Source organism: Macrosteles quadrilineatus, unplaced genomic scaffold (genome assembly GCF_028750875.1).
Source record: "Macrosteles quadrilineatus isolate MER2022 unplaced genomic scaffold, UCM_ALF_1.0 Scaffold_1__1_contigs__length_201487025, whole genome shotgun sequence".
NCBI lineage: Eukaryota > Metazoa > Arthropoda > Insecta > Hemiptera > Cicadellidae > Macrosteles > Macrosteles quadrilineatus.
In genome coordinates, this window is record NW_026542594.1 from 18,272,620 (window position 1) to 18,295,114 (window position 22,495).

The following is a 22,495-nucleotide window of genomic DNA, read 5'->3' on the forward strand; positions in this document are numbered from 1 at the left end:
TGTACTTAATTAGTTTCCTTGTAGCAGCAAACCTAGGTACTCGTTAAACCTAATGTTATTTAAATAGATCAATTGAAAATCAATTCAGCCAAATGGAAATTCGCTTAGACGGCAGGTTTGCTGCGGCGGGGGTATTTGATCCTATGATACTGTTTCCCTGTAAAGGGTGATTTGGAGGTATGCATTAAAGTTGCAATGTTGCATAGTGATCAACTGGACACCGCAACACAGTGAAACAGCATTATACAAGAATTCCCACCAATCAAAAGTGGTAAATTCTTCCTTAAATACAATGTTGATTTTATGTTAACTGAGTATCATGGGAGAACAGCTGCTATAATTTGTTCAACACCAACAAACAAAACAATAATCCAAACTCGTTGATAAACTTTACATGAATCTCCATGATGCAATAAGAGTTTGAGCAGGAAAGGAAGATATATATATATTGGTTGGCAGGTACTTTAACCTGAATCTTTTGAGGTAGTTTTCACAATCTATACATAGTGGCTACTTAGGTTCAATGGAAATTGATTGTCAACCAGAAAAACCTGACCTCATCCACCCAAATTTGCGTTAAATAAAATTAAATCCTAAATAATGATGTTTTATCTATTTTCACAGTTTAAGATTGAAGTCTAATGCTTTCATGTGTATTAATGCGAGTAACTATAATTTTTTTTCGCTTCTGAGCGCCGCATATATGCGACGCCGCGGTCATTGCCAAAGACCGAGGTATACATTTGAATCTTACACATAGACCGGCTGTCACTTGGTTAACAGTACACAAAGACCACGGGCGAAAACCTGTTTTGTATTATCAAAATGTCACTGGGAAACTCTCCCTACCAAACATTAAAGTTGATGAATAAATAAAGGAGGAGTTGCATTCACACAAAACCATACTCTAACATGTATAAGTAGATTATCTTTGATACATATTATGAAAGATTGTTGCATCACATATGAGACTCGTAGTCATCATATATATTACAGGGGTTTTTTTTTATTTCACGATTCTAAATCAACCACTTGACTGATTTTCATAACTTTTGTGTTGAAAGAAAGATAATTTTGAGAACTAGGGAATGTCGAAGCCAAAATTTTAGTTAAGGGTTTCAGTTTTTTAGAAATTAAGTTTTAAATGTTAAAAAGTCTAGCAGCCGATGCTAACATTCTACTCTATCTCTTGGTATAAAACCATTTGCTTAACGTAAACAGCTGTAAACGTTCAGCGTTTTCAACACAAATTCAGCATTTGGATGATAATGAAATGACATACGTAGAATTGACTTATTTATACTATGTGTCTTTCTTTATGCTATAATCATTGATACGTTCATTTATTCGTAGGACGGGCCAACAGCTCGTTTTGATTATTTGACGACGATTACCAAGTAGACATTAAAATGTCTTAAGATTCAAGAAAATTCTTTAAGTAACATGAATCTCATTTTGAGTGTTACCTCAGTATTCTCCTTCCAACCAGATATACTTTACTAATACTAGAATAATTTTACTACAATTTCTGTTTCAGTGGGTAAACAGTAAGAAAGTTTTTGAACATGAAATCGGTCACTTACCATTCCAAGGGGAGATAACAGATGTTGTCAACTTTGGTGGTGAAAACAACATCACTGTAGCTGTAGACAACGTTCTCAGTTCAACAACAATTCCACAAGGGAATTTGCATGTAATTAACACGTAAGTGAACATGTAATGTAATTAATTATATGTTGTTCAAGGAAGAGATTGAGATGATTGTGCAATTTAGTTTTAAGTCTAGTTTTATATCTTAAATATTATGTTACCTCCTGAGGCAAAGAAAATAACCATGGTTAAACATTGTTGTGACTCAAAATAAACAGAGTTGAGCTGATTTCATATCGTACTCGTACTACCATTAAGCCATCCCTTGGAAACTGGGAGTTGAGCTAGTCTAGTGATAGAGTGTGGGACTTGGGTCGCTGAGGTCCCGGGTTCAAATCCCACCAAATCACCAATGGGTTTTATCTAAGTAATAATACCGCAACCCCTAGGTCTAGCCTGAAGTAATGTGAAAAACAATCCCGCCGTCCTGGGACCCCTAGGAGAAATGGGTTATTTGGATCAAATTAAACTTATGTGAGAATGGGTCAGTTTGAAATTACTAACATTCTCTCAATTAACCCAGAAATCAGAAATAAGATCCAAAATGATTTCATAAGGAAAATTTTCATCAGAATATAGACCACAGCAACTAGGATAATCTGCTGTTATTTTTTATCTGAGATTAAGGCTTAGTAAGAAAGTTAAACAATATAAACTAAATTTATTTCTAGAACGAATGGACCAAAGACTTTCCAACAATACAGTTTTGATTTCTTCAACTATGCTGGGATTCATCGGCCAGTTTATTTGTATACAACCCCCAAAGCCTACATCGATGATGTTCTTTTGACCACAGAATTTCAAAATGGCAAAGGTAAGTATTTTAATGTCTATGTCTTTTCCATACTGAAGATTCTGTATAAAAAATGAGTATGCATGCCAGAGAAGAATGGCTTCTCTTTACCATTGAAATAATATCTCTAATAATATAATAATAATAATCTCTCGGTTAATATCTCTCGGTTTTCAACTGGCTGGTAAAACTAGAAGTCCTATCTGAACTCACTACAGAATAGACTGGCTGGGTAGCCAAGTGGTAATTGTGCTCGCCTAACAATCTAAAGTTCACCGGTTCGATCATTTTTCACTAACAAAGCTACACAGATAATTTCACACTATTCTAAACTCGTCCTTTTTGGTCTTCCCCTGAGTCTCAATTAATTCTTCCTTTCCACCATTCCTTTCAGGATGTTTTTCAGGTATGATCCTTCTTCTCTTCTTAGTACGTGTCCATATAACCTAAGTCTCCTGCTTCTTATTTCTCCCACAATGCCCGCTTCTTTATACAACTCTCTTAATTTCTGGTTATACCTTACACTCCATTCACTGTTGTGTTGTGTGTGTTGGGCCAACAACTTTTCTTAATATCTTATTTTCAAACACTATTATTTTTCTTTCTTATTTTTACTAAGTATCCAGGTTTCTGAGGCATATAGAAGTACTGGTTGAACGTTGGGTCAAAAACTCACCCAGGAAAAAGCAAATGTTCGGAAACAACAACACAATGCCTCCAAAATATAGGTTCTACTATCCTTAAATTATTACTGAAATACATTTGTTCCAGTGTACGTCAATTACAACCTGTTCTACAAGGGAGCTCCAGAGAAGTCCTCAGTAAACATTACTGTGACAGTGATCAGTAGGGAGGGAGAGAGGTCGTACGAGTCAGCCATGATAGAAGATGGACCAGGGAATGTGTCTGGTGCTGTTGAGATACAAAACCCAAAACTCTGGTGGCCTTACCTAATGGCATCAGACCCGGGATATCTGTATACTGTAGAGGTGAGGTTGTATGCATGAAGGGTCTCAAAAGTAGGACAACATAATATGTTAAATGCAGGGGTGCCCAGAGGGGGGAAGGGCAGGAGAGCAATTGCGCCACTGGGATTTTTATGGGAGGGGGATTTTTTACATATTGATTATTGCCATTGATGCTTTTTAAAGGATTTTTTAACCATCCCTGACAAGGATTTTTTAAATAATTTTTTAATTTGGGTTATATAATTATTACCAATTATTGCAACATAATTATAAAGTTATTCATAATTTAAATTTTTCCCTCAAAACAACATGATGTCTCCCCAATTGCAAAAGAAGCTAATAATATCGTCAAGATTGTGAGATATGATGATAATGTCTTAGCGACCACAGGGCATTGTCAAGATATTGCTGCAATCAAGTGAGTTGATTATTTATCATATCTCCACAAACGTGGGAAAATATTGAGTTTGATTGCTGCTTTGGTGTTGTAAGGAAGCCAAGTTGGCTAAGTTGGTGGCTAAGGCCGGGGCCACACTCATCTTATCTCGCTGAATTTTTTCCACGGGCGTTACCCGTGGGTTTGAGAGATACATTACGGTATATGGGGCAGGCCACACTAGAGTAAAAACGTCCGTGAATGCGTTTGTCAAATGGAATTGCACGTGTATTCTCTGCTAACATTCCACGGGCGTTGCACGTAAAACTAGTCGCGGGGCATTGCGGCTTATGGGAGTGAACACACTCATCTTATCTCGCTGAATTTTTTCCACGGACGTTTCTAGTTTTAACCTGACTGATTTACTGTACAGTGAGCGTGGAGGGGGGGGGGAGCCTGAACAAGGACACGGATGATTTTTATTGCCAGTGTGGCATGCTCTATCAGTCTCACTGGTTTGTCCAAAAAACCTATCTCGTAAGACTAGTGTGGCCACGGTCAAACTCTTCTACGTGCGTCGCACGTGAAAACGGAAAAAACAGTCTCGCTGGTTAAAAATTACAAGTGTGGCCCCGGCTTAAGATGGGGGGATGGGCACCTGGTTAAATGTGATTGTGTGTAAAATGGAAGGAAGGTTGGATTCTTATTTCTTTGGAAATAAAAAAAACTGTAAAAAAGGCACTTGAAACCAATTGCAAAACAAAACTTAATGAAATTGTGTTGCTGTATTCATAAAATAATAAGAGGGTTGAATAGTTTGCCATTTGAAATGAGCAGCAGTTAAAACTGGTTGATCTTATTACAGTTAGAGCCCCTCTTTACCGACCTTGCATTAACTGATAATGATACTATCCTCCCTCGCTCGTTAAATGTTACAGTTTGTTTTTTAATTTTCCAGTTAAAACTAACTGTGATGAATTCAAGCATAACAGACGTCTATAGGCAGCCGTTTGGACTTCGAAGTCTCAAGTGGGACCAAAACTCTGTTTACATCAATGAAAAGCCAATCTACATCAGAGGTTTTGGGCGGCATGAAGATTCTGATGTAAGCCTACTTCCAGTGAAGACGATTGTGGGATGTAGTTATTCAACTTATTCTAGGCTACAACACTATTCGATCAAAAATTAATTTGTACAAAATAACAACCAAATTAAAGTTGCCAGTGTTTCAGCTTCCTGTTAGTAATTAGTTTTAAATAAAAACATCTTTGTTAACTCAAAATCAGCCATGTTAGTAACACTAGAGTGCAACTTCAGTTGAAAACTGCTTCAGTTGGATTTCAAGAAATTTAACCGACCACAATAATTTGATCATTAAGAGTCAGTAGCGTGTGTTTAATTTTAAATCTTTCTAAGAATCCTTGATGCAGGCCTATGCTGTCCACTAAATTTTTAAAAACTAAAAATCTATATCTGGAACATTCATTTTAAAGCGATTTGTCTATCATGAGGCTGTGGATGCATACTTTCTACAATTACTTGGGTTCTGCCATTTACTGCTTTGATGTAATGTTGAACTTAGTTTTGATGCCGAAAAAGCCACACATTTAAGCTCCCTAAAAACAAAGTTTTGCGGGAAAAGTTGCAAATGTATCATAAAACTGGGGGTACAAAGGTGATTGAATATGTGATTAAATGCATCATGTTTCTCAGATTCGAGGCAAAGGGCTGGACCTCCCAACGAGTATGAGAGATCACAACCTCCTGCGATGGATTGGAGCCAACGCCTACCGGACATCACACTACCCTTACGCTGAGGAGATAATGGACTTGGCCGAGCAGATGGGCTTTATGATAATAGACGAAGTCCCCAGCGTCGACACTGAGTGAGTGAATGACAGCTGTAGGCCTACTTTATAATTACTCCCCGGAACATGAAATTTTGAGTTCAGTTTTTCTCAGTAAACCTAGATAAGTGTCTAAAACATTTTTGTTTATTTATTGTAGTGTGTCTAATAGAACTATTGATTACTCGGGCTCATGCCTAGCATCCTAGGACAAAATAATAGAACTATTAAAAGAATCATGTACCTCTTGCCCATTAACGGTGCAATATGGAGTCCCTCAGGGATAACTTATAGGCCCGTTAATGTTCCTTTGTTTCCTTAAGGGTACCATCTGGAGTCACTTTGGGGCAGACACACAAAAATATTTGTTTATGCAGATGACACAAATGTGGTTGTCTCTGCAGACACTGAAAATAATATTGCAATATCATCCCATATTGGCTTATCATTAATTAAATACTTTTGCAAAAAGTATCTAATTTGCAAAAATCTAAACAAGTTTTGTAAATCATTAAATAATTTTTTATTGATTCAGTATTTTACTTCAAGTTTTTTTTTTGTATGTGAAATCACTTCCAGACAAAAACATCATTAACTCCATTGATTGTTCTGTTTTCTTTTACTTCAATTTGCATTGACTTGTTTAATTAGCTATACTTTTTGTCTAGAGGAAATCAATAGGTAACATGAAAGTTAATTTTTACATATTTTTTGTTTTATTTATATTGCAAGTAAAATTAGTAGACTCCACTGTAATTTATCACTAGTACTATTAAGAAAACTAATGTGACAATATTTCTTGTACCAAATTGTATGGTTAACGAAATAAAGATGACATGTTGGTGATGATAATGAAGATCTGAAATATTTTAAATATTACTTAAAACAACCCTGTACTACCAGTACTTAAGCACAGTAAAGTATTTAATACAAGAGGTTCTACCCGTGAATTCACGGGTGTACAGAAGCCACAATTAAATTAATTTAAATCAACGTTGACTTTAAACTTCATTTAAAGGGCCCAAGTTCGAGAAATTATTGTCATCTAAAGGGTGTTAAAAGCAGTGGAACCTTCATACCTTACGTCTTAAGGTGGCCGAGGTGGGTACGGTTGTACCTGAACTCGCCCCTATCTTTCACGACGTCTTAAATATACTTTTCAATGAACTGGCGACCTATTATAAAGACCTCTGATCCGTGACAACCTTCTTAGAACGAACAACATACATGGTTTGTTAATCTCATATTCTTCGTGTTTCGAACACATTTAATCACTCACTTGTATCAAACAGCTAGAAATAGCTTCAGAGTCCATTCACCGCACCTGTTTTAAGAACATAAAAGTAAATAATAAAATAATTGACCAGCTGTTGTTCACTAAATTAATCGAATAACCTTAACTTCCAAAACACGCAAGGCGTAGCCCTTTGGAAATCAGCTTGTGGGGCAGATCCCTTAGGGAGTTCGTCCATATCAATACTTTTTGGCAAATCTACACTCTCTACGCTTCATTTTGATTTACCATATGCCTATATTTTTATTTGGTAAATGGCCTTAACCGTTTACATAAAATTTGATTGTATCACTTTAATAATATAATAGATAACGTGTTACTGTAGGCCTACTTAACTATGACTTATCACTTAAAACCTGCTACACCAACATAGACGGACCACAGACAAACAATACCATAAAACAGTGGTGGTTTCAAGGGGTGAGCTACAGAGACTAAAGCCCTCCCATCTGACCCTGGAAAAATACATTTTAAGATACATTTCGTTCTAAAAATTTAAAGGAGGTTTTATAGGCACATTTCTAGACATTAAAATGGCTTTAGAAAATCACCAAACAGCTTTAAAATATTAAATTTTCCAGGTAGGACCCAGCGCACAATCTACAGTACTCATGTATTACTCATGTTGCAGGAATTACTCACAGACATTGTTAGACAAGCACAAGATGGCTATGGCTGAGCTGATAAACCGAGATAAAAACAGAGCAAGTGTGATCATGTGGTCTGTGGCTAATGAGCCTAGGACTTCTGAACCTCAGGCAGGGCCTTATTTCGGGTAAGAAATAACTAATGGGAGATATAACTTGTTTTTTATTACTATAAAAACAAACTAAAATGAGTTAGAAAATAATCTGTTAATGTGAAATTTTCTGACTTGGATAAAGATTGCTATTATCGATACGGTACACCAAACTACAGTTTAGTTTTATCATTGAAATAAAATTAAAAATTATTTATTTACTCAGGTAAAGTTAGGGTGACATGGCTTTTTCTTACCTGCGATCTTTGGATACCCTGGTTGACATCTTATCCATAAGGACAAGCTCTAACAATTGGTTTTTTTTTTTAATTCAATTAACATGTTTGAATGATCCTCCCACAGAGGGTGCTACTCTGCTACTGTTAAAATGATATTTTTTCTCTTAGTTTTCAACACTGCAGCAGTTGAAGGGACTTAATAATTCCATACTTTACATTATGCCACCATTTCAGTTTGGCTTGGTTGAACAATTGGTGTTTTTGAGATAAATCAGTAGCTGGCAGCAGTTTTTTGTTAAATACTCAATTCAAATCAGTGGCATATCCAGGGAAGGGGCCCAAGGGGGCCTGCCCCCCCCCCCATCTTTTTATTTTATATTAGGGATGTGTTGATGTTTCCGTGACCGCAGGAGACGATGATGATGCCTGATGGCTTCGAAAGATGATCTGAATTTTGACACGATTACAGAATAAAATTATGTTGTTTCCATTACCGCTGGGGATATTTGTTATACCGCAGGAGAAAATATGGACGTGGCAAATGATAAACAATTTTGATTGTGATAATTACAGAACCACAAAGACGACAATGATGTTTTCTTAACCACAAAAAATGATCAGAATATCGCGGCAATCTTGGAAGACAATTTCCACATGGCCGTGGGGGACCAGAGATATTCGTGATTTGGCCGGGATTGCAGGAGACGTCGATAATGTTTTTGTGACCGCGGGAGACAATGATCGTGATTCCGAAGGTGAGGAAGATATTTAGGAGTTTGCAGTGATCCCAAAAGACAACGATAGTCTCCACCACCGGGGGAGATCATCACGATATTAAATTGATTTTGGCTTGATCGAAAATCTCATGCTTGCACACCTCTAGTTATAATAGGAGTCACATGTGTGAAGTTACAAAAGCCTGCCTCGTCTTCAAATTTGAGGTCTGAAAGTAGGTTCTGGCTGTAGTATCTACCTTCCTCAAGCACTCGTCATGTAGACCACCTTCTCTTCCTTGGTAGAGTAGGCATAATTCAGGAATACAAAATACCCACGGGCCAAAAGTATGTCTTCTTCACAAGGCATCGCTAGAAGCACTGACTGTGTGGTTATTCTGGTGTGGACGCAAAACAAGTAACTAACAAGCATCGGATATAATGTTTCTAAACTGTTTACAGACTCCAAAAGTAGTATACATACAGTTTGCAAACAATCTACATACAGTCTGCAAACAAAATCTGCCGGTGTGGACAAGGCTTCAGGATAATAATAATGTTTTCTTGTAACTTGTTCATAAAGATTTCACTGAACAGTTAAAGGTTACCAGTGGTATTAAACCGATACCATAATAATATTCTCTACATTAGAACCTTCAGAGCTGTTACACACTGCGTTTTAGCACCTTAAAATAACAAAATTTCCTACCCTTACCAATCCTGGGAGTATTCCATATCCCCTCTCCCCCGGTTTGGGCCCCCCAATCGAAATCCTGGCTACGCCACTGGTTCAACTATATCCAGGTTTAAAAATTAAAAACAATGACCACTGCTTAACATTTCATTAGAGTGTCTAGTTCTTGGTAGTGTATCCATAGCCAAAGGTATAGTATTAAAAAATATACTGATAAGATGAATATCAGGCGAAAAAATGTTGCACCCCTCAAAATCCTACTGTATTCAAGCATACTTTTCCTATAGCAGAGTATAATATAATAAGATGTGTTAAAATTACATTGAGCATGGAAAAAGTGAAATGTTTAAATGTATTAATCAATACAAGTGCTCAAAACTAATAGAAAGTAGGCCTACCTACTTTTAAAGATGTAATATAAATAATTTACCAGTGTTTTTATAGATTTTGGCAAAAAAGATAATTTGTCAGTAATTGATGGAGAAGTATCAGTCAATACTTTATTACTTTCTCTATAATTCCCAGGATAAAAGTCAAATGATTTCAAAAATACAGTTGTTCTAGAGTGTTAATGTAATTTCATGCATGAGTTTCGGAATATTTGATAAAACTGCATGCAAAGTTTTTGTGGTTTGTAAAAAAATGTTTGCTATATTGGAGTGTTTTTTAAGCTTACATTTCACAAAGAGTGAAGGTTCAATATCATTTTGGATTTAGTTGGTAACAAGATAGAAAGGCATTTATTTACTTAGGCGGATAAAACTGCATGCTACAACAACAATGATAAATTGACTGCAATCATAGCGTAAATTTACTCACTGTTCTTTATTTAAAAATTATTTTATTCAATAAACTTAAATCCTACTTAGCTTGACATTATAACCATGATGTGGGTTACATTAAATCCACATGGAAACCATGGAGGAAAGAATGTGTCACGGCTTTATCCAAGAGGTTAGTTTTTATCTTAGACATGATTATCGGCCATGATCCATCAAAATTGGCTTCATACAAGTTTCATGAAACTAACATAGCTACCCATATTCTGCACTAATTCTGCTTGTGAATGAATTGCTTCTAGGTCTGTAGTTAGTTTCACACGCACACTGGATAAAACTCGTCCGATAACTGCCGTTCTTAACCGCTGGTATACGGTTGATAAGGCTGTAAGTTGATTCATCAATATTCTTCTATCCTCTTTCTGTCCATAAACGTTAATAACTTTTAAATTAACATAATAAAATAGGTTTTTACAAATAGGTTAATTACCTTTAATAGTATGTGATACTGATAATACCTGTTTCAATCAACAGAATTAATTCCTATTTAGTGCTTTAGATGTAATTTTAGCCAGTCTTCATAAAATTGGTTTACTTTCCCCTCTCTCTGCATCTGAAATTATATTTTTAACTTGTTCGCTACCGAGCGTCGCGTATATGTGACACCCCGATCATTGCCACGGACCGAAATATACAGTTTAATCTTACAGATAGACTGGCTGTCACTTGGCTAACAGTACATGCAGACCACGGGAGAAAACCTGTTAACAGGTTCAGTCCCAGCCGGCACACTCCTCTGTATATAACGTCTCTCATCACGTGGGAGTGAGTGTGTTAGCAGGTTCAGTCCCAGCCGGCACACTCCTCTGTATATAACGTCTCTCATCACGTTCGCGAACTCATTTATGTTTATCCCGCCTTACACATTCAAACCAAATTTCATCAAAATCGGACAAAAATTACTCAAGTCATCGTGTTCACAGACATATATATATATATACAAAAATTTGAACCAATGGTGTGTTTGGCCTCTGGGGAGAGCAAAATGAAAAAGTAAATCGGTCCCGGGCCTAGGTCTTACCGTGCCATTTACGGTAATAGCTACTTCCCTATTGGGAAATTCGCTAGAATCACTATGCATGCATTTTTTCTTTCTTAAAGATTGTATGTAAAACTTTATTTAAATTTGCAAAGCTTACAGTATGTGATAGAAACACTAACTTATTGCTTAACATTAAACTGAGATATGCTTTGGGTTACGTACTTGCTACTAATACAACAAATCATTAACGACTAATTACAGTCATAACTATTTAACTCAATTGGCTTACACCGAATTAAAATTTTTAGAGAAGTGGTGAAATTTGTGAAATCCATTGACCATTTACGACCAGTCACAGCTGTGATTGCAACCCCCAATAGCAAAGACGAAGCAGTAAGTATATCAGAACTTATGTTTCTTGTTACTAACAAGAGGTTATACCATCATAACAATCACGTACACTAAGGGATGGTGTGAGTAATTAAATGTAGGACCTAGAAATATTACAGTAATAATACAAATACTGTAGTTCTACTTATGATTAGCTCAGTTAGCATATTCATTTTTTGTGACATAAATAGACAATTTCTTTCATAATTGCTTTTGCTGTAGGTGTTTGTGTTGGATAGCATAGACTAGCCAACACAAGTAGACTTCCCATCCCATTGTAAATTTTGAAGCTTGTTTTTTGTGTCTAGATCATGTCCGGCAACACTGGTGGCTAGTGTCGACGAAATTTTGTTTCTATTATTTTTATTTATTTTATTTCTGAGTTAATTTCATGGTTTGTACTGACTCTTTGTAACTATTGGTTATAGCTAGAGGATGAGTCAATTGTTTATGATTATGATTATATCGTTTTATTTGGTTAAACGGGGTTTTAAATGACTGAAATAACAAGAAACAAATTCTAAACAAAACACAACATCTACAGTGCACCGGGCAGAACTTACGTTAAAGTTGGCTTCAGCTGTTCCATAAGGATGGGAAATCTACTGAGGGAGTATGTTTTATCTATGCTTTTAGTTAAAAATCATAAACTTTTATGACAAACTACTTAATTAATACATAACTACATTAATAGATACTTATCTTCAACAGGGAAATGAAGACCCACTAATTGAACTATATTGTCAATTATAAGAGTTTCTATAGTCAAAATCATAATAAATCTATACTTATTTAATAATATTTAATCCGCAAGCAGGGTTTTTGTGACAATTACTCCTCCGAAACTACTGGACCGATTGACATGTTTTTGGTGTCATTGGAAAGAGCATAATGTGTAGTTGTGCAGGGAAAGTTCCCTTTCTTTTTATGGAAATAATTAGATAGGGAGGCCCTGGGTCATTAAGAACAAAACTTACACTCACAGTTTATGTGATTTTTACAGACTTTTTATAACCAATTTTTATAATTACTGACATTTTTAAAATATTTTTTTCAGTCACTGTAGGTCACCTATAAAACTGCTTTGAATTTGCTATTTAATGAAACAATTCCCATGTTTCTAAGTTAATTGCTTGGTTATTTATGTATTTAATCTGTATGGTTTTCATGTTAGTAGTTTCAGCTGTAACACTCCCTTAGTGAGTGGGTTGGTTAGAATAGGTATTCTATTAAGTTTACACAAGGCCTATATTTTGACTTGACTTAGTACCAATTCTGAGTACTTTTCAAATGCATAGTTTTGTTTTGCTCAGGGCCAGTGGATGGATGTGATTTGCTTCAACCGCTACAACGGCTGGTACTCTGAGCCTGGGCGTTGGCAGACTATACAGCTGGCAGTGGAGACAGAGGCCAACAATTGGCATGAAAAACACAACAAACCCGTCATCATGTCTGAATACGGGGCCGACACTTATGAAGGACTGCATAATGTGAGTGAGATATGCTAATGATTTTAGATTTCTTTTTATCCACGCTTAAAATACAGAGTGTCCGTAAAATAATCATTAGGTTTTAATGAAATATATATCAATTATTTTTTATCCCACGACACTGTGTGACCCACAGTAAGAGAATTTTTCTAAGTTTTATAATGATATGTTCATTTGTTGCAAATTTCCCATCTAGGGAATAAGCTATTACCGTAGTATACACTGTACTCATGGTAAGACCTGGACTCGGGACCAATTTTGAGTTCCCTAGAAGCCAAAAACTCTATCCGTTGAAATTCATACATATATATTTATGTGTCCGTTAGCGAGGTGAGTTTTAATTGTCCCCCCCCAACTTTTTTCTACATTTTTTCAAATGTCAATCCCAGACCACTTCCAAACATTATTGGATAGTAAGTTCTTCATTTTGACAAGGTGGTCGTTTCCGCCCGCCATCTTGGATTCGCCATATTGGATGCAAAATATTTTTTATAATGTAAAGGTGGGGTTGTGACCCATTTTTTCGAACTAGATTTTTACCCTGATTACAATGCCACAAACCGTTTTTAAAAATCTTGATCCATTCAAAAGATATGGGAGCTTTTAAAAACTTTTTGTTTTTTATTATCATATTTTGATTTTGAAATATTGACATTCTTATCAAAAAAGTTTAAATATTTCACAAAAAAAACTTGACAAAAAAAATTGATTGCGGCATTGAGTAATTTGAAAAAAAGTAATTCGAAATGATGGGTCAAAACCCCCCCTTCACATTTAAAATAATTTATCACATTTCAAAATGGCGGATCCAAGATGGCGGCCAAAAAATAACATCCCTCATATCCAAGTGAAAATATGTCTACAATGACTGGTGGTGTATACTTATCTTTATCTAGCACTATATTGAGATTATGGTCTTAAGGCTAGTACTCACTAGGACACCCGGTCGCTTATCTACCGGCGACCTGGTTGACGAGCGACTAAGTTGATGATTGAACGTTTTATTGCCGGGGGGTACACACTAGGATACCTAGCACTTTCAACCAAGCTGGAAATCAAAATTTGGTGGGGATGGACTGTGTTTGGTTCTGGAATCTAGTTGCACTGACCTGTGTGTTGTGACAACATGCCCACCTACGAAGAAGAGATTGCTGCCGCAGTTATAATTCTAATTAATTTCAGTAACCATAGAAGAAGGAATACATTGTTCAAAAGATTTTGGGCTAAAGAGTGGCTTCAACGCAGACTCAGTTACAGCCACATGGCACTTCTACGAACTTTGCGAGATGATAATCCTCAGGATTACAAGAATTATTTGAGGATGTCAGACGACAATTTCCGTCACACTTTGCCATTGGTGACGCCTCATATTGGAAAAAAAGCTAGCTTGAAAGAGACCACGTTTAGCACTAGCACTGTTTAGTTTTGACAGTTGACACAAACAGTGTACTGCGCATGCGCTAGCCGTCTTTAGTTGATCAACTTGGTCGCTGAAGCGTACACACTCTAGTTTTTTGAGAAATCTGATTGCCCGGCGATAAAATGGTTGATCGGAAACCCCCAGGTTTTCGATACATGTCCGAAAACCAAAAAGTTGCCTGGCAACCTACAAATCGCCGTCAATCAAATTGACAGACACGTACACACACGGCGATATTTGTGCAATTTGGTCGCTCGTCAACCAGATCGCCGGTTGATAAGCGACCGGGTGTCCTAGTGAGTACTAGCCTTTAGTTTTGTAAATGCACAATGTTAAAATGGGCTAAAAATACAGTTTTTAAAAGCCCTCATAACTTTTGAATGGATAAAAAGATTTTTTTAACGGTTTGTGGTATTGTAATCAGGGTAAAAATCTAGTTCAAAATATTGGGACACAACCCCACCTTTTACATTAGAAAACAATACTTTGCATCCAATATGGCGAATTCAAGATGGCGGCTAGAAATGACCACCTTGTCAAAATGAAGTACTCACTTGGAAGTGGTCTGGGATTGATATTTGAAAAAATGAAGAAAAAAGTTGGGGGGGGAGCAATTAAAACTCACCCTGTATATACAGGGTGAGGCAGTGAAACGGCACGATTACGATACCAGCTGACAAGGAATTGAGGGCTATTAGAGCACAGTGGAAATGGCCATAGCCGTCTAGACAAGTGGAAATTTCAGTAGCCATGGAGCGTTGGACGAGTGCACAACACACGTTTGCTGGAAAGCCATATTTATAAAACCGTGTATATAATGGTTTGTGTTCAGCACACTTTTTGTTGTGAGTTCAGTCTAATGCAGCGGGCTCCCGTGCCATCAAGGAAAGCTACCCTCCTTTGGGTAAATAACTTTGAAGCCGCTGCTAGCACGATAAAGCGCTATAAAATGATTGCAGACTTTATGGAAACGCTAAAAACCGTCATGGGGTTCATAATTAAAAAATATGTGCAAAACCTAATACGCCATTTTACTGACACTGTATTAAACAATATTTTTATTTTTAAGGTGAAACATTAATTTTCACTCATGTACTTAGGATTTATGATAAAACAACTATCTTTTTCTTCTAAATAAATTATTCATGATTTTTTTTAAATCGTGCCGTTCCACTGCCTCACCCTGTATTTATATGTGTCCGTTAGCGTCATAACTCAAGCAAAAATTATCTGATTTTTATGAAATTTGGTACAAATGTGTAAACCTACTTTTATTCGAACGAGTTTGTGAACCGGCATGATCGTACTACGGGAACATGGTCTTAAGGGGTAAAAATTTGTTTTCCCCATTTTTGACCCTAAAAACAAAAAATGTAGCAACTTCTTTCCAAACCATTTTGTGGAGCTTAAAAAACAAATAATGTAGTATATTGAAGCGTTATTATGCTACCGTACGCCTAATGGCTACTGAGAAAATTGTAAACTGTCGTAGTTTGCTCGTTTATGAGCATATTTTGATAAAATTAGGAAAATGTATTCATTACATACTACGCTAGGCCTATTAACATTTTACATAAAATACCTTTCTACCCTCCCTGTTGCAGCAAACCTTAGTACTCGCTAAAATATTGCCTTTCAAATAGGGAATAAATGTCATATTTGTAAGGAGACATTTTAGTATAAATCCAATCAGGCAAATGGAAATTTGCTTAGTCTGCAGGTTTGCTGCGGCAGGGGTATTGTTTACTTTCATTAGCTGTTTTCAAAATGACGAAGAAAATATCCTTCTTTGTGTTAAGATATGATAACAGTGTTTCTAACTAACTGTAACTGGTGTTGCATATCCGGACATTTATGAGCAATGGTTGTGTTCCTAACTTGAAGAGGGCATGGAAGACTTTATGTTCCACCATGACGTGGCTTCGCCTCATTGGCTCTGCAACGTCCGAAGCTTTTTAATTATGAAACTCTCTGATGGTTTGGTTGGCCGCTGTGCTGAGGATGAGCTCTCCTAAGGTGGCCACCCCATTTCCCGGACCTTACTGTATGTGATTTCGTTCTCTAGGGTTATGGAGAGGGACATCATGCCATTAGCTCAACCCCTGCCAGAGCTCCGAGAAAGGATTAAAGTTGCAGTGACAACAGTAAGCCAGGATATGCATACCAACGTTTCAAAGGGCCAGGGCCGGATTTAGCATTTTGGCGCCCCTAGGCCCAAATAATTTTCCACCCCTAGTCTGGCCACAGTTATCATGCCCATTTGTCTAAGTTAATTGCTTGAATACCACTTCTGGTCGGAATTTTATCATTGCAAGTTTTTTGAAGAATTGACTCATTTTCATTAATAAAGTGCAGTCTTGTACACTTTTAGAAATTTTATGCTTTTATTAAATGCTCACATTTGTGGGACTCAAACAATACAACTCAACCCACCGAGCATTCCTGCAAAAAACATGGCCATTGATTCCAATTTCAGGCCCAAAAACATTAACTCCATTAAGTACGTGATACCATAGATTAAACATACTCCTTTAGTAGATTTGTCATCATTATGGACTAGCTTAAAACAATTCTTGTTATTTAAACTTAGTTTATCCTAAATAAAACGACGTAATTATAAACAATAGGTCGTCTCCTGGTTCTATTACAAGAAATTAAAAAACACACATCATAGAACTAACCCTAAAATAATAGAAACAAAAGTATGTCAAAACTGGTCAAAATTAACGTCTAGTGTTACCAACGTGAACTAGACATGAAAAAAAAAATTGAATTAACAATGTGATAGCTAGTTGACTTGAGTTATATTTAATCTATGGTGGTACTGCATCTAGGTTATATTTCCAAAGCAAAACAGAGCAATATTCCGGCCAACCATATCGATTATTAGGTCTGAGGAGAAAATTACAGCATTAATGGTGCTTTGGAAGTAGGGATGGACGAGATTGGATTTTTAGTTCGAGACGAGACGAGATTTTTTATTTCTCATAAAATTTCGAGACGAGATCGAGACGGGATTTCCCTTCTCATACACAACGGGAAATGCACTTTCAAAATTTTTACCTGATTTTGTAACATTGTTAGATGACTGTTTAAATACAAAAATAATGATAATAGGCAAGAATATTTACAATCTTTTATTAAAAAACATCAGCATAACATTTTTTTATTAATCACGCCTAACTTATTAAAAATGCCTACGATTAGGAAACATAGTGATATCAGTTAGGATAGAGTTCAACTTATCCTAAAATAAAATAAGTCATAAAATAAAAGCAGTATTAATTTTTATAAAATAGTTACTTGTTTTGACTTTTTATAGTAATAAAACATTCCTCACACTGCTTACACTTTACAAAACTTCTCAAATGTTATTAAAGTAATATTATTAAAATAATTAAAGTAATATTTACATTTAAAGAATTAATTAAATAAGAACGCCTTCACAAAGGAAACGCAACTACAACACGCTCTATTGCGGGTATTGCATTGACTTTCTGCAGGCGTTTTTATTTATTTTTTTTTTTTTATTCCCGTCTCGGTAAAAATCTCGGCCAAAAAGAAATCTCGTCTCGTGTAACGAGATTTAAAATTTCCCGAAAATTTCCCGAAATTTCGAGACTTGACCATCCCTATTTGGAAGGTATTGAATTTATCGAAAACCTGTTGCAAACTGAGATTAATATTTTTTCGTTAATTTTAATTAAAGATAAATTGATCATTTTTTTTTATATATTCAACACAACGTATTACATATTTTAACTTGATCCTGCAGATTGTTGTAAACTAATCAAAAGATTAGTCAATAACTTTTGTTTTGTGAGTTATTAGTTTTGTGTGTTTTGTGGTAACAGTGTCTAGCACGCATGCACCCCTAATCACTCCGATCAGTAGCACCGAGCCAACATAGTGGCAATACGATGCGTACCGCTCGGGCGCTCGACAACATCTCTACAGCCTACTCCCGTACCAATGTTCGTTACCAATATGTTGTAACGAAATTGATGCGTAATTCTGAAAAATAGTTTGAATCTTCGAACATTAATTTCTTCCTATATAAACTTCAGAATCAGAATGCTTTATTAGCCAGAGTTTTTTTTTCACGACTATGACTATTTATTTTTATTTTTTAATATTTAAAAAATATGTATTCCTCTCGGCCTTGCGCCCTCTGGGAGCTTGCGCCCATAGGCCCGGGCCTACCGGGCCTATTGGGAAATCCGGCCCTGCAAAGGGCACAGTTGCAACACAGATTGCAAATAAAATGGACAGCATATTGAGCAACTTTAGTGATATCAAACAAAACTTTAGAGCCTTTTGTCTCTTTCAATCCATGCAATTGGTTGTAGCATTCGTGTCTGTAAGATCATTAAAGTATTTTAAAACTCTATGAATACTTTATGGACACCCGGTATTTTGAACTGTACATTTTGTGATTAATAATACCCCTGCCGCAAGAAACCTGCAGACTAATGGAAAAATCTGATTGAATTTTACTAAAAACTGTCAGATTTTTTTCCCTATTTAAATAACATTAGATTTAAAGAGTAGGTCTGATACCTATCTAGGTTTGCATGTACAGAGAAGGAAAAAGTTTAGTATGACGCAAAAAAATTTGGCAAATTCGATCAAACTGTAACCATTAACCAGGCCCGGTCTGGCTCCATTGGATGCCCTCGGCTAGATGGTGATTTGAGGAGGCCCCCCACCAGAAATAAAGCAAGGAACATGGGGTCCTCTCACGGCAACAATAGTTAGCAGTTAGCCTATGTTTGCTGCATGCCGCAGGTGCAGTAAAGGGACCTAAGGTGGTTTTAAATGCTATAATTATTTAATAATTTGGATTAAATTAATAATTACTACATTTCTATCAAATAAAAATCACTGAATTTATAAATCTAGGCCTAATTCCAAGGTATCAATCAATTAAAATTTGATATAAAATTTGTATTTCTATTCACCTCTATAGCTGCAATAAAATTCAAAGGCATAGGCTGGTTAGCCCGAATACCTATCTCGTAAGACGAGTGTGGTCATGGTCAAACTGTTCCTTGTGCGTCGCACGTGAAAACGGAAAAAACAGTCTCGCGGGTTAAAAATTACAAGTGTGGCCCCGGCCTTACATAATGAGCTGCAGGCAAAGATTCCTGACTATTGTCCCTGTGACTATTGTTCACTGACTATTGTTCAGTATTTTGGAAAAACAATCAACAATCAACAAACAAAAAAAAACAATCAGTTTTAGCCTATGTAAAATCAATATAAACAGTATTTTTTAAACTTTAGTACAGTAGGCTGTGTTATGCAATTATTTTTTACCTATTAATAATACCTATTATAATTATTAAACTTAATATATACGTTTATGTTTTTCAACTAATACTCTTCAACTAGGACTCTTCAGTGTCCTCTCCGTTGCGAAGCACGATTACAGCAGCTAGTTTAAACAAAATTACCTCTGGTTGCAGTTGCCCGAGTACATCTGGACTGAAGAGTATCAGAAGAGGGTGTTTTCTGAACATTTCAAAGCTTTTGACAACCTAAGGAAGAAAGGATGGTTTATGGGAGAAATGATTTGGAACTTTGCAGACTTCAAGACGGATCAGTGTAAGTTTTTCTTACAGTTTTTGTAGCAAATTCAAATGTACTAAAATGTACCAATACTCACCAGAGCCTACTTTTTGTATTATTCACCAAATAACCATTTTTAAAATCTGTTATAAATTGTTACGGGTATTTTTCTGACATTAATATTAAAGTTCAGCGTTTCATCATGATATTTTACTGAAATTTGCAACATCTCCAGAGAGCTGCAACACTATGCAAAACAAGTCCCTAGGTGTACAGAATGTACAGTTATATACTTATATACTGTCATGTGGGGGTTGTTTATTCAAAGATTATGAATTGATAACATAACAGATTTTCATGATTGTTCTTTTGAAATAAAGATAACTAGTGGCTTATAGGGACATAAGTCCCTAAAAAGTTCAAATGTAAAATAACTTATTGCGATTCCGGTATAAAAAAAAATCAGAATAACAATACAGTAGAACCCCGGTTAACCGAAATAAAGGGGGGAGAGCCATTTCGGATAACCAATTTTTCGGTTAACCCGTCATATGCTAAATTTTCCAAATATTTACAAGATATTTTGATTATACCGAGCTGTATGGTCATCGTGAGTAGTTCCATTAAGCACTATTATCTTTGAGTTTACTACTTTAAAATAATCGGAAAATACGACTGTTGTTAGTTTTTAAATTCCTGTAATACTTTGCAATTGCTCGAATTCTAGCAACATGTGTACACTAGTATTACATATTTTAGCCCTGTATTATTTTATGGAACCGTTTCGGTTAACCGGGGTTCTACTGTATCTATGTGTCAGGATAGGTATCCCTATGTACACCATAGATTTGTGTAAAAAACAGTTTGTTGTCCGTCTTTGTTTGCTTTATTTGTTGATGTTATTTTCAATAAATAATTTGAATCACTGCAGAGGTTTAACATGAAAAGGCAGCAAACACATTGTTTGTGAATAAACACTGGTTTACTAAGGTAGCTTTGGTCTTATTGTTAATGAGGATAAATAAAAGCTTCCCTGGTTGGAATTTTAGAAATTATTGTCTTCCTCAAATAAATATGAAAAAGCAAATATACGTGTTTTGAGATAAGCTCATTTCCTGGTCAAAACCGCTAAATTATCCCAGTTTTTATTTCTAAGTTTATACTCCTTTTGTTAAGATTTAACTAAGGGCGGGTCCAGGGCTAATTTTCGGAGGGGGCCATTCTATCGAGGATGTGGGGTTATTCCAATTCTAGGCCAGCATGGCCACAACCTCCAGGGGATTTGGGATACCCCCCATTGTGGGAGGGGGGTCAGGGGTCCTCCCCCGGAAGTTTTGGAAAGTTATACTTACAAAGTCGACATTTTAAGCACTCTGACGAAGAAAAAGTTTAATCTCTTGATTCTCTTGTAATCTGAAAGGGAGAGTTTAAATGCAAAACTTCCTTAAACCATTGATAAACATTTTTCTGTTCTTACCGGCCCTGTAATTTCACCTATCTATTTTTAAATGTTTTGTTTCATGATGTCGACGCGCATTGTATTCCTTTAACAATGATTGTTTCAGATAATAAAAAAGTTCCTCGCTTACTACATTTTTGACGTTTTTAGTGCTGTTAAAAATCGACCATCAATCTTAATTTGCCTAAATAAACTATAAAAAAATATGTTAAGGTTCAAACTAAGTACACAGTAATAAGCGCTGTCTAAAAATATATAAATTTGAAATCTTTATGTTAAAAAATAAGTGTAGCAAAGGTATGTTTGTGTAAAAGAGAGAGGTCCATACGACCCGCCGGTGGGCACGGCCCGTTTTTCCACCACACAGCACGCCAGTATCCAGAGGAGTATTAGATTAAGCGTACTCCGTATTAAGTTATAGATGGTATCTGTACATTTCCCAGCCAGGCGGGTGAGCGTGCGACACTGCAACATTGATGATGTATACACTCGAACGCACATGTCTACATGAGTGATTACTCTGTAGAAACGACAGTGTGGTAGTCAGGTAGACATCGGCAACGTCGCACTCGTAGTACTGTAATGGCGGTTGCTCAATCATGAGTCTAGACTAACCTAACTTAGAAAACAGCTAAGCAAAGCTTAAGCCTTAAACGCTTCCATTACTTACCATTATAATTTTGTCATGTGCTTGTGCTTCAGTGGAGGGATGCATATATGTTGAATCTTGTAAAACTGTGTTACTTAAAAAAAAAAACGTAACAAAACAAATACTCAACTAACTACTGAGCCGCATTTTTTTTTATAGTGGGTAGTAGTATGTACTGTATGACTGACGCACTGACGTGAGGAAGGCATAGGATGGTGGGAAACGGGGATGTGCGCGGCAATTTTTAAGTAAATTTTTCAAATTATAAAGCTTGAAAAAAATTTAAAAAACCTGATTCTTGGGGGGGGGGGGCATGGCCCCCTCTCTGGAACCGCCACTGGGTTTAACAACATTAGTGTAAATGTAAAGTAAAGGCATCCCA

At 36.2% G+C, this 22,495-nt stretch overlaps 1 protein-coding gene across 3 annotated transcripts in view; it reads left to right on the forward strand.

The window, feature by feature from the left end:
• LOC129004483 (beta-glucuronidase) overlaps nt 1–22,495 on the forward strand; it is a 59,380-nt gene that overhangs the window by 33,560 nt on the left and 3,325 nt on the right. For 2 of the 3 annotated variants that reach the window (XM_054433088.1, XM_054433102.1), the window contains exons 4-12: nt 1,538–1,704; nt 2,322–2,464; nt 3,215–3,432; nt 4,746–4,892; nt 5,501–5,673; nt 7,560–7,703; nt 10,395–10,479; nt 12,838–13,014; nt 19,903–20,041. In XM_054433088.1, coding sequence (XP_054289063.1) covers nt 1,538–1,704; nt 2,322–2,464; nt 3,215–3,432; nt 4,746–4,892; nt 5,501–5,673; nt 7,560–7,703; nt 10,395–10,479; nt 12,838–13,014; nt 19,903–20,041 — 1,393 coding nt within the window. Of the gene's footprint in view, nt 1–1,537; nt 1,705–2,321; nt 2,465–3,214; nt 3,433–4,745; nt 4,893–5,500; nt 5,674–7,559; nt 7,704–10,394; nt 10,480–11,442; nt 11,528–12,837; nt 13,015–19,902; nt 20,042–22,495 lie in introns of all 3 variants that reach the window. The other variant, XM_054433095.1, reaches the window with a different exon arrangement.